The following is a 13,336-nucleotide window of genomic DNA, read 5'->3' as shown; positions in this document are numbered from 1 at the left end:
CCTACGGGTGGCTGTGATAGCAACAGCCGCCAGCCAGAGTAGTGGCGCTGGTAGTGGTATGAGGACTCACCGCCATCTATGAACGTTAAGTAGAGAATGATCAATTCTGCATATATGGGCATTAAACCACAAGATACATCGCGTCATGCCCTTAAGGCGGAGCTTAAGTTCCTCCTGCAATTGAAAAATCGCCACCTGCTTTCGCACCTCTGCTCGGTTTAACTAAGTTAGGCCCGTACCAATTTTTCAGCCGTATCAGTGCCTGTAGAGAAATTGAGAGGATACTGCATTACCCGCCAGTTTGCAAAAAAAAAACATGGTTGTATGTGTGAAAGTGTAGCGAGCTGTCTAAATTCCACATTTCTATCCGCGACAATCAGAAATTACGCGTGTGTTATTTATTTTCGTTTTTCCTCCAAGTGACGTGCATGTGCGGCAGTGTGAAAGGGAGCAGTCAATTTGGAGAAAAGAACGTATTTTATTATTTGTGCATTGATGCTGAAGATACGTTGAATATACAATTGTGGCACAGAAAAGTAAATAAAAAAATCTTGGCAATCGTAGTTATGAAATAATTACCGGTCGAATGCAAATAACGCGTTCCCTTTTCCTATGCATTGAAGCGAAGCAATATATCTATCTTGTCCGCATGTCGCATTGTAACATTTTAATCTGATTCACGTAACCATGGCTGCTGAAAGAAGCCCATACTGCAGCCCGCAGCAAGGAGCGGGGAACGGCGCGGACTATCAGGGCTGCGCCGCAAGCGCTGCGGTAGCGACGAAGTCGTCGGCCGAGTTGCACTGCTGCAGCCGACTCTGCCAGGAGAGCAGCTGCTCGAACACGGTGCGCTCCCCCCGCGCCCTCGGCTCAGGCACCTCGGAGCGCAGCTTGTGCAGCACGCTGTCCAGCACCGCGCCCAGCCACATCACGTTGCCGTAGAAGCGGGGCGCCGCACGGCCACTGCACACGGCACCAAGATAGACAGAAGGCGAACAGGATTAGCTGCACTAAATGGGGTAAAATGGGGTTAACTGCAGCACCATTCAGTGCTCTCTAGCAAGAGTTATTCAGTGGGGAGGCTAACTATGGCTGATGTCCCATTAGAGTTAGTCACCTAGGGAGTAAAAGTTTCTCTTAAAGAGAGTGTTCATTATGGCAGTGCAGTCCCCACATGACTAATCCTTCCAGCAGTACATTTTGCGGCTGCCCTTTTGTTCAGTGCCTTTTGTGGGCGTGCTGCTGGAACGATCCACTCTTCTTGTTAGATGCGGTTAAGAACTGCCTCGAATCTGGTTCAACAATTGTCGGCAAGATATAGAAATTCTGTCGAGTGCTTAATTTTCTCCTTGAGACCAAAATATCTGTCTGGACCGTGGCCAAAACTTTGATAGAAATAGAAAGCCACCAGAAAGATATTTAAAAGACAAAGGTTTGAGCGCCCCTTTCAAATGAATTCTAGGCGTTTTTATTTTCCTCTTTATCGACCGTGGTGGTCCCATAACCGTGTTCATAGTTTCATAAACCCTATGATTTTACTTTCCGTCTTTCTATTTCGCGTCCTTAACTCATTGCCAACCGGGCGATCGAATCTTGTCAGTCTTTCCTATCTTTTTCTTTTCCTCCCTGTTCTGCTGCAGAATCAGTTGGTGTTTATTGCTGCGATTATAAAGAGTTGGTTCCTCGTATCACAGCTGATTCCGCTTTGAACTCAGTACACAGTTGCTCGCTTTATACCTCTTTTTTTTAACAGTCAGTAATCACGGCGATGCATATCGCCACCCCACAAGGCCACAATAGATGCTGGGTGTGAAACTGTCTAATAAAATCGGTCTCATCTTACGTGCAATCTGAAGTAGGACTTCCGAATGTGGCTTCGTGGTATTCGAAGTCATCGTCGTCCCGTCCTTCTGCAACAAAGCAGAAATAGGATTCATGCACCTTTCAGGCGCACTGCAGATTCGTATATAAAATCAGCGCCCTCAATAAGCCTTTTGTTCTGATTGCTTCTGCAGTGACAACAAGCGAAATTGCCCAAGACAAAGACACTACGCATCCGTAACATGAACAATATTTGTGAAATTAAGAGTGGTCAAATGTGACAACATGATCGGACGACGGCATTCAAGGTGGTCGTGAATAGTTTAGGTTCATGGAAAACACGTTTAAAGGGCAGAGATCGTGCGAACACAACTATGGTTGCTTTTCGAAATGCAAGATGAAAAAAAACGAATATAAGCAGCCATTTTACGCTTAGCGAACAGCCATAGCAAGAACGCTGGTGCACATATCGACAAAAATGAGAAGGATTATTCGCAGCGATACATCCCATGGCAGTGTGGATGCACCGTGCATCTCTGTACAGGCATACGGCAGGGAACAAGTTGCGAGCTCTTAACCAGTGGTTGCTCCATAAGCATAAGGTACAAGTTTACTTTCCCTTTATAATACTCGTGGGACATTTTCATGTCCACTCCAAAATAACATTACATGTCATTCTTGTGCGGAAATGGATGTTCCCTTTCATATTGGCTCTAGATGTGCTGTCCTACTTTAAAACTTCTTGGGCTGCATTGCAGAACATACTTCTTGTATCGAAACTTCGGCAGCAGTGACGAAGGCATGCGAGACGTAGTCACACAGGGCACTCAGCAGCGGCGGGCGCAGGCGTTGTTGACCTTAACACGTAGGCAAAACTAACGCACTCCTGTGCATACTGTTTGCAGTTTCCTGTGCATACTGTTTACCTGCGAGTATTCAATGTCGTATGATGACGTCTTGTTCGCTAGGAAGTGGGTGCAAAATTCGATTAGTCGCTGCACTACATAGAGGTAATTTTCATCATTGAAGTAGCTTATAATATTTTCATATACCATGACATCACAAATATATGGGAGACAAACTCTGGTGTCGACACTGTAAAAGGATGGTTTCTGATTTCACGCGTATTTAACATAAAGCGGGTACAGATGTTTTACTACAAATACCAGCAATAAGAAACGCCGGCTTTGCGTTCGAATACCCTGATATCCGTAAAAGCTGTTTCCTGAAAGCGTCAACTCCGTTGGAGATCATGTGATGCGAATGCCTTGGTCGGTCTGTAATCAGGCGCATGAGTACGAAGTTGTAGGCAATCAGTTGTGCGCTTCAACTGTGAAGAATTCAATCATGTTACGTCGGGGAGCAGGAAAACTGAGTATTCTCCGCTCCTTCAACTTGGTTCCCTCGAACGTGAGCAGGAATGAAGAATCCCGGCGCGTTGATGCCTGACTGAACACTGTTGCATACGGTGGCAGCAGTGAGTCGAGATGTTCGAAAAATTCGCGTCCGAGAGAAAATTGGAAAAATTGGTTTTGGGGAAAGGAAATCACGCAGTGTCTGTCTCGCATCTCGGCGGACACCTGAACCGCGCCGTAAGGGATGGGTTAAAGCAGGGACTGAGAGAAGAAAGGAAGAAAGAGGTGCTGTAGTGGATGGCTCCGGTATAACTTCGGCCACCTGGGGATCCTTAACGTGCACCGACATTGCACAGCACACGGGCACATTAAAGTTTTGCCTCCATAAAAATGCAGCCGCCGCAGCCGGGTTCGAACCCGGATTCTCGGCATCTGTACCCGAGCGCCCTAACCACTGAGCCACCGCGGCGGGTGCGTCCGAGAGCCAAAGGTAGTAAATCAGTATAAAGTGTTTGGCTTGCCTTTGGCCGCACCTGCTCACCATCGTTTGAAATATTTATGCATGCCAGCTAAAACTGGAACTGAAGTTTGCACTCATTCGAAAATTTGAACCGAACGCTGCCAATTTGTGTGCCTCGAATTATTTCGTGCATGGTGCTCGCTGTCGTCGCGCTCATGGAGATCCATGCTACTGGTCCGACCTGTGCTGCACGAACTTGTGCTCTGCGGTAGTGAAGAAGTTTATGCGCTCACTCATCCACTCTCCGCGAGTGGTAGATATTCTCGTTACAGAGCACTAGAGAGAAAACATAGAACGCGCTCTATGCAACCGCAATTGCACCTGTACGCCATCTGGCAGTAGTTGTTTCAAGCCCGGACTTTCTCTCAGCACGAGAGTGTGTCGGAAAGCAGACTTTACGTGCAGTCAGCAAACAAAAAAATAAGATCAAACGCGTTTTGCCTTTTCTCTTCTGGTAAATAAACCAGCGAAGAATCTTTACGACGCTTAGGCTTCTTCTAAGTTGCTTATCATTCGCCGCCGCGGTGGCTCAGTGGTTATGGCGCTCGGCTGCTGACCCAAAGACGCGGGTTCGATCCCGGCCGTGGCGGTTGAATTTCGATGCAGGCGGAATTCTAGAGGCCCGTGTACTGTGTGGTGTCAGTGCACGTTAAAGAACTTCAGGTGGTCGAAATCTCCGGAGCCCCTCACTACGACGTCCCTCATTGCTTGTGACGCTTTGGGACGTTAAACCCTAATAAACTTCAACATAAACTTCACAGGCGCCCAGCTGCATGAACATATGTTCTGAGCGCGTTTTAGAGCACATGGTACCGAAACTGGGGTACTTCTTCGTCAATCCTAACCAGCCAGTAGCACCTGACATGAATGCTCTCCAACAAATCAACTTACAATGCATTGTGGATTTATGTGCGCATTATTTGCTACTTTGTTTTGATTTATGGAGTTTAACGTCCAAAAGCGACTCAGCCTATAAGGAACGCCATAGTGCAGGGCTCCGCGCAATTTTGGGCACCGAGGAAGCGGCACACACTTCGCGACGATAACATCCGTCCATGCTATGCGCCTGGAGATCGATATCGAGTAACTAATTGGTTAAGTGATTTTTTGACAAGATATTTATGTTCATGACATACTGACTGATTGCTTTAATGATGGAATGACCAGCTTGATATGACTTACTTCAGCTGAGCGAATCTGACTGACTAACTGACTGTCAGATTGACTGATTAATTATTGAATTAATTAATTTTTAATTCACCTTCTAGCTTCGAAACTCAATTGCAATATAGAAGTTCCCTTTTACTAAAAATAATACCTAATCGAATATGCAATCTGCTGCTAAAACGCACATCGAAAACAAGTCGAGAAACGATGAAACGTAAACAGATAGCAATGTTATAATATATGAATGTTCGCTGCTTGTGCGTATATTCGAAACCGGAAGAAAAACTGTGCGATTTTGGCTGCAGCAGTCAGAAGGCGCAACACTTTCACCCCTAGGGCTCATGCGATTCGTATAGAAAAATAACCTTTTTCTCCTCTCGCAACGCCAAAAATCTTGCTCCACAGCTCTCAAGACGAGAGGCACGAGAGATTATTATAGAGCTATTACTATACAGCGAAAGCTATTATGTAGTCATCGCCTTCGTAATCAAGGATCTAATCAGGATTTGCGGAGCCTGTCTTAGCTTTGCTGCGTCGAACACTCATGGATATCATGCATGAGCATTACGGATGCCGCGACTCGAACTTACCGCTTCGCGGCGCTGCATGTCGATGCCGCCCAGCTAGATCGTGGTGGAGGTTAAGTTGCGTCAGAGCGGGGGCTCTTTTTCATAATAATCATCAACATCAGCCTGACTTCACCCACTGCAGGGCAAAGGCCTCTCCCAAATCTCTCCAATTAACCCTACACTGTGCCAGCTGTTTCCACCATACCCCCGGAAACTTCTTTACCTCCTCCACCCACCTAACTTTCCACCGCCCCTTGCTACACTTGCCTTCTCTTAGAATCCAGCCAGTTAGCCGTGAGGAAAATCAGGTTCCTTGCCTTTGCATTACACGTACTGCCAAAGTCCGAATTCACTTCATTTTTCTGGACACATTGCTTGCTTCTTGAGACAGGTTCTCGAAATTGGTTCTTATGGATGTCGACTAGGATATTATTAACTCGCATTCGTTTCCTGACCCACCCTGCTCTCTTCATGTCTCCTGTTACACCTATCATTTTTTTACATAGCTCGCTGCGCTCTCTTTAACTTAAGTTGAACGCTTTTCGTTAGCATCCACATTTGTGACCCATAGGTAAGGACGGTAATAATAATAATAATAATAATAATAATAATAATAATAATAATAATAATAATAATAATAATAATAATAATAATAATAATAATAATAATAATAATAATAATAATAATTTATTTCCATCACCATACACTGTTGGAGGGGATGGGAATAAAAGCGGTTATTGCTTGACAAGGTTCCCACCCCCTGTACAGCAGAAGATACAGCTATTATCGACTTCTTCCTTCTGGGATATTAGCAAACTGCCATTAATGATTTGAGAAAACCTGCCAAGCGCCCTCACCCTATTTTTATTGTTCTAGTTTTTTCCCTCTCATTATCCGCATCAGCTATCACTGCCTGCCTGCTGGTACCTTCCGAGACTGCTGAAGATTACTTTAGTTTTTTGCGTTGTCCGTCTAGTTCAATGATCATGCTTTGCAGTTCATCTCCTGAGTGACTTAGCAAGGCAATGTCATAAGCGAATCGCAGATTACGAATCTATTGTCTATAACTCTTATCCCCAACTGTTCCCAATCCAAACAGGCGGTAAATAGCATTGGCGAGATCGTGTCTCCCTGCCTGACAGCCTACCTTACTGGAATTTTATTGTTGACTTAAATTTAAGGAGAAGCATGGAGCTTACTGTCTGTTGCCCGCAAACAAACAAAAAGAATCTGGACCACCTTACACTTCAACAACGAAATCATGAGGCATTCTTTCGTAAAGGGTACTCGACAATAGATGATATCCACACTATCAATCAGGTGATCGAGAAATGCGCAGAATATAACCAACCCCTACATATAGCGTTCATTGATTACGAGAAACCATCTGACTCAGTGGAAACCTCAGCACTCATGCAGGCATTGCGGAATCAGGGTGTAGAAATTTCGTGTGAAAAAATAATGGAACATATCTAGAATAGAATGACTGCATCGCCACCATAGTTCTTAATAATGTCAGCAACAAAACTCTAATAAGCAAGGGTGTCTGCAAGCAGGCACGATCTCGCCAATGTTATTAACCGCCTGTTTACAAGAGTATTCCGAGGCTTGAATTGGGAACAGCGGGGGGTTAATGGAGAATACATTGCCTTGTTAAGCTATTCAGGAAATGAGCTATAAAGCACGATCAACGAGTTAAACAGGCAGAGCAGAACGGTAGGTCTTCAGACTAGCATGCAGAAAACCAAAGTAATGCTCAACAGTCTAGCAAGAAAACAGCGGTTCACAATTGGCACCGATATGATAAATGTGGCAAGGTAATACGTCTACCTTGAGCCGGTAGCGACCACTGATCCGGATCATGAGAAGGAAATAACTAGAAAGATAAGAATGGGGCGGAGTGCATATGGCCGGTTTTCTTAAATCATGAATGTCAGTTTACCAGTATCCCTCAAGACAAAAGTATGCAACAGCTGTACCTTACCAGTACTCACCTACGGGGCGGAAACGTGGAGGCTAGCGAAAAGGGTTCGGCTTAAGTTAAGGACAACACAGCGAGTCATGGAAAAAAAATGATAGGTGTAACGCTAAGAGACCAGAAGCGGGCAAAGTGGGTGAAAGAACAAACGCGAGTTAATGACATCCTTGTCGAAATAAAGAGGACGAAATGTGCTTGGGAAAGGCATGTGATGCGAAGGCAAGATCACCGCTGATCCTTGAGGGTAACGGAGAGGATTCTAAGAGAAGGCAAGCGTAGCAAGGTGCGGCAGAAAGTTAGGTGAGCGGAAGACTTTAAGAAGCCTGTTTTGCCGCGGTGGCCGCCGCTGGAAAAGGGCAGGATTAATTGGAGAGACATCAGAGAGGCATTTTCTCTGCAATGGGCGTAGTGAGGCTGCTGCTGATGATGGTGGCTGTGCAGCGGTTGTAGACACCTTCCAGAATTTTTATATAAGGCCATTCAACTCCCTAAATCCACAATGCCTGCATGACTTCCGATGTTTTGACTGGGTCAGATGCTTTCTCGTAGTTTACGAAGGCTATATATGGGATAACACACAGTCGGCCTAGTTGGTGTTGGATCATATTTTCAGCAGCGCGAGCACCTTCAAGGATAGGAAAGACTTTCCTATCCGCCTCTTCCCTCCTTGAAGCTGCTCGCGCTGCTGCAAACTGAATGTATATCGGAGCTGATCACATTTTTTACAGTGCTCTATCACCTGACTGATAGTGTGGATGTGGACTATTGTCGAATATAGTATACGGAAGCCTGCTTGATTATTTGTGATTGAAGTCTAAGGTTGTCCTCACTCTATTAAGTAATCGCTTTAGTAAATAAATACCTTATAGGCAAAGGACAGACAGCTGGTCAGTCTAATTTTTCTTCTCCTCGACGTCTCCTTTGTTATGAATTAAGGTGGCGTTATTCCTCTTCAATGCTTCTGGTACGCTAAAGATGCTACGGTATTGCGCACGCAGGGCGGGTAGATTTTCTAGAACATTCACCTCCCCCCCCCCCCCCCCCCCCCGCTCCAGTCCTTCAACAGATCTGCTGCTACCTATTCCTCACCAGCCGCTTTATCCCTGTGTATTTTTCCTAACGCTTTCTTCAGTTCTTTCGTTACTGGCAACATGTCTCATTCCTGTGTGATCCTGACTATCTCACTTACGACCCAAGTACATTGGCTACTGCATAGATTTCCTCAGAACTCTTTAGTTATTTTCTTTTATTCGTAATGAAAATGAAATTTATCTGTCTCTCTTAAGGCATACATTGAATTTTTGCCTATGCCTAGTTCCCTCTTCACCGCTTTTAGGCTAACTCCGTCCTCAAATAAAACTGCGGAGTGCCTTACTTCGCACTAGTTATTCGTAAAATAAAGTAACCTAAAAGTTGACAACATATTCAATAACTATGAACTAATATTCAACAACCATTGTTTTATTCGCTCGGTGAATCGGAACGGAGGGTCATCGACTCGGCATTCAAAAATTTCGAATATTCGTACAGCCCTTCATAATGAGGTGAAGGAGACAAAGGCGTGCCGGCGTGGCAGCAGAGCTCTTGCCTGCATCGAGGGCGCACGACAGGCACCCCGAGAGGTGCGCCTTGAGGCCCGCGCTCTCCACTGACACGGGATCCGTGCCCGGAGCGAAGCGGTACTCGAGGCTCTCGGCGTCCGTCGGGGCCACCAGCAGCTTGTCGGCGTCCACGCCGAGGTGTCGGAAGCCCAGTGCGCGCTCGGCAACCGCCATGCAGCACGCAGCCTGCTGCACCAGGCTGAGGCCCTGGACTGCGCTACGAAGCTGCGACAGACGGGAGACGCGCACCACTATATGCGGCAGCGTCAAGTTAATCACTAACTGGGTAAGAGGAACGGGAAAATAGTGAACGAGAAAGTACTCTCGCGGGGAGGAAATTAAGGAGGAGTTCATTTACGTTCCCACGCAGCAGTGTTTTCAGGCTATCGAAGCGAAAATCAAGCGGGCAATTTAGAGTTTCGCAACGAATAACTGATTTTGTTCCTCTCGTTGGAATTGTGTCCGAGTTCCATTTGACGCTGATTCTACCGACGCCCGCAGACTTGACGCGAATGCTCGAGCACGTGCTTGGATTGACATCAGCGCCGCGGTGCGTTGGCCGCTGGGTACGCGACAATGCTGGACATTGTGTTCAGGACGGCTGGTGCAAGCTGGCGCTGTGTGGCCGTCCTAGAATATGACTGGGACCTAGCGGCATACACTACGTGGCGCTAATGTCAGCCCAAACCAAGCGCCAGGTAATTCGTGTTGTGACATTCCGTGTGTGCTACGAGGATCCACGTTCGACGGCGCGGCGTAGACGGAGACCCGTGACAGCGGCGTCATCAATTACCCAGCCATGCTCTTTGAGTGACGACCAGAAAAACCGGACCCGCCGCCGCCCCGGGGAAACAGGCTTTATCCTCCCCAATTTCCGGTTACATTCCAGGACAAGGGAGCTGTCAGCGGGCCAGAGCGCGCCGTACCACAGCCGACGCTATGCGATACCGCGAAGACGACATTCTTTCCCTCCCCCCCCCCTTTGTCGTGGGCTATCGCCGGGAAGGCACCCACAGCTTCCCAGAAGGGCCGCGACGGACACCTGTCATGGCGGACAGGCAGTACTCGCCAAGAATGTGGAAAGACAGGCGCTAGTGAATTAGCTCCGAAGAGAGAGCCTGTGTATACTCTCACTTGAGAGAGAGTGGTGGCGTTTTTGTTGTTTATTTAGTTTGTATTGTTAACAGACTCTGGGTTCGAGGCTAAGCCCAACCCAAAGGGGTGGTCCCCATCTCGCATGTTATTTTGGATTGGAGAATTGATGCTTTGGGCGGGCCACTGGAAATGACCGCCCTTAGTCCTTTGTTAATCAAGTGCTTAAAAGCACATGTAAACGGATGCAGTCCAGTCTGAGCTGGGGCTCCATGCTTAGCATGTAATGTGATGCTACTTAGGCACTAACCTGCCCGGTCGATGAGTAAAGTAGTGCAAAGTTTGTTCTTTTGTAAATTCAGTTCTGCTTTTTCCAGTTTAACTCTCTGTATATGTATGTTGTAAAATTATGCTCTGCTGTCATCATCTACAAGCTCGCCTCCTGTTCATCTTCCAAGCCGAACGACACTAGAGGAGGGGTTTGTGAACCATCCTCGAAGAAACGGACGACTATTGAAATTCTACTGCATACACGCTGAGGACGACATCGCTCGCCAAGAGAGCCTTCAGTGCCGAAGCCCGACGGCGTGCAGCTTCTGCCAGCAACCGCTCGAGCCCAACTCCGGAGCCACTCCATCGCCCCCATGAAGTCGTCGGCACGTAAGCTCGGACGCCCCAGCCTCTGATGTATAACCTTAACCATGTGTAATTATTGAATATACCTGTTTGTTTAAACTGAGCCATACGGTGTCTCTTTGCCTCTCCGTCCCGTGTGGACCTGCGCATTATGGGGGTCATCACACTGGTGTCAGAAGTGGGGTCTCAAAAGCAAATGTCCTCTGAATGCTGTGACATTCATGACTTCAAAATTGTAATCAAAAGGGAATCACGGGACTGATTGTGGGACTTTTACCCCCATTTGAGAGGCTTGAGGCACTGGAGGGCTTGAAAAAAAAAATGACTGTATCTGAGGGAGCTCCCACTCCACAGCCGTCGCTCGGAGCAAGCATGCTGGCATTAGGAAGCGTCATTCCGACGTTTACGGGAGATAAGACAGGGGTTCCAATCTGCGATTTCTTTTCCATGCTAGAAGAGATTGGGAAAATGGGGGGATGGTCCGATGCTCAAATGCTGGGAATGGCGAGGTGTAAGATGGCAGGAGCTGCTCATGATTTTGCATGGCGAGACGAAAAAGTAAAATCCACAAAATCATTTGCGGAATTTAAGAAGCTCGCGTTTGAGCATTTCGACACTGAACCACGTCACGTGCGAGTACAGAGGTTCCGTGACGCCGGACAGATGGTAGGGGAGGACGTGCGAACGTTTGCGTCGCGGCTTCAGCGCTTAGCGCGCGATACGTTAAGCAGGGAGGAGGAAGGAGACCAGCTTAAGAAGAAATACGCGGAGGATATACTTAAAGAGGAAATGACCGCTTTGTTCGTGGCTGGTCTGCAAGACCCCGTGCGCCGGTTCGTGCTCTCGCGCAAGCCGAGCAATTTCGACCAAGCCGTGGAGGCCGCATTGGATGAGGAACAAAATGAGGCGTTAACGACAGCCGCAGCGAGAGTACGCGTCATAGAGAGAGCGGTGCTCAACCCTGAGGTTGCTCTCTTGACAGAGCGGTTAGATCGCTTAGAACAGCTGCTATCTCAGCAGGTAGAATGCCAGGTTGAAGCGCGCGCTCAACAGCGCCCATTCGCTGGAAACCGGAGACCGCCACAAAGCTACAGGCGCGGTATGCGAGATTTTGAAGAAATCGTATGCTTCGCTTGCCAGGGTCGCGGACACATCGCCAGGTTCTGCCAAAACGTGCGCCGTGGGGAGCCACAAAGAGAAGCAGGCGAGACACGCCCTAAGCAAGCCTACAGCGGGGCTCCAGATACCGAGTCAAAAAACTAGTTAGTCCTCCCCAGCCTGAGGAGCGTGGGGAGGGAGCAGTAGATGATGAGGTGGTGGTAGTTTGTGTGGCCGACGAGGCATGCCCTGTTGTGCGTTGCAAGTTAAATGGTTGTTGTATGGAATTGTTGATAGATACGGGGTCAAAGGTGACATTGCTTAAGGAGAGCAGTTTTAACACGCTTCGAAGGAAGGGGGACCGCGAGGTGTTGGAAGCGTCTGGTGGTATGGCAACCAAATTTGTAGGCATAACGGGGGATCCTCTTGGCATAAGTGGACTCTACCGGTTACACTTCTCTCTCGGCGGAATTGCATTGGAGCACCCCTGCTACGTATGCCCGGACACGGTGTCTCTGCCAAACGGAGTGTCAGGTATATTAGGGCAGGATTTTTTGAGAAAAGGGAAGGTAGTAGTCTCATTCTCTGAGGAAGAGGTCAATGCGGGCGGCTCAAAAGTTCCGTTTTTGAACAGGAGAGGGGCTGAGATTCGCATTACCGATATTGACACCCGTCAAACAGTGGGATCATTGGAGAAGGTATATTCGCGGGTTGCCGTCCAGCTGGTCGAGGAGGCGGTCGTCCTTCCTTGGTCGGAGCACATTTTGTACGCGTTTGTGCCTTCAGATGTAGAGAGCGGCGCCGTGGGAGTGCTTGAGCCGGTCGACTCTCTCAGCAATGGCCTGAAGGCAGCCGCGTGCCTCGTGACAGTTAATGACGCCCATAGAGTGCCCCTACGGGTGGTTAACTGTAGCCAGCAGCCACTGAGCCTTCCCAAGAACAAAACATTGGCTTTCTTCACCTCTGCGATAGAGCAACGTGAGCCCACCGATACGGTACTCGCAACTGTAGAGCATGCTAGTCCTTCGGCTGCTCCAAAGGTGTCGTTCGATCTTTCTCACGTAAAATCCAGGGAGAGGGAGGCTCTGGCTGGTTTGCTGAACGACTACTCGGAGGTATTCGCCGCGTCCAACCTGGATTTGGGCTGCTGTGGCGTTATAAAGCACAGGATAGAAACCGGCACTTCATCGCCCGTTTACCAGCGTGCGTACAGGATTCCTTACTCCCAACGTGAGGAGATGGAGCGGCAGGTGCAGGACCTGATTGATCGCGGCATTGTCGAACACTCAAAGTCACCCTGGGGAGCACCAGCACTATTGGTGGAAAAGCCAGATGGCTCGTATCGATTGGTAGTGGACTACCGCAAACTAAATGCCGTAACTCGCATCGATCCATACCCCATCCCCAATATACAGGAGACGCTTTCTCAGCTGGGCTCTGCCAGGTACTTCACGGTAGTGGACATGGCGGCGGGATTCTGGCAGATAGCAATGGATCCG

General features: G+C 48.0%; 1 protein-coding gene across 1 annotated transcript in view; it reads right to left on the bottom strand.

The window, feature by feature from the left end:
• Positions 1-749: 749 nt before the first annotated feature.
• Positions 750-13,336, bottom strand: part of LOC144124071 (uncharacterized) — a 35,950-nt gene continuing 23,363 nt past the window's right edge. Inside the window, exons 10-12 of the mRNA XM_077656739.1 lie at positions 8,999-9,236; positions 1,844-1,910; positions 750-963 (exon numbers count right to left, since the gene is read on the bottom strand). Coding sequence (XP_077512865.1) covers positions 750-963; positions 1,844-1,910; positions 8,999-9,236 — 519 coding nt within the window. The remainder of the gene's footprint in view (positions 964-1,843; positions 1,911-8,998; positions 9,237-13,336) is intronic.

Source organism: Amblyomma americanum, chromosome 3, assembly GCF_052857255.1.
Source record: "Amblyomma americanum isolate KBUSLIRL-KWMA chromosome 3, ASM5285725v1, whole genome shotgun sequence".
NCBI classification, from domain to species: domain Eukaryota; kingdom Metazoa; phylum Arthropoda; class Arachnida; order Ixodida; family Ixodidae; genus Amblyomma; species Amblyomma americanum.
Note: the sequence above shows the minus strand (reverse complement) of the source record. Positions and strands in the feature narration are given on the sequence as shown.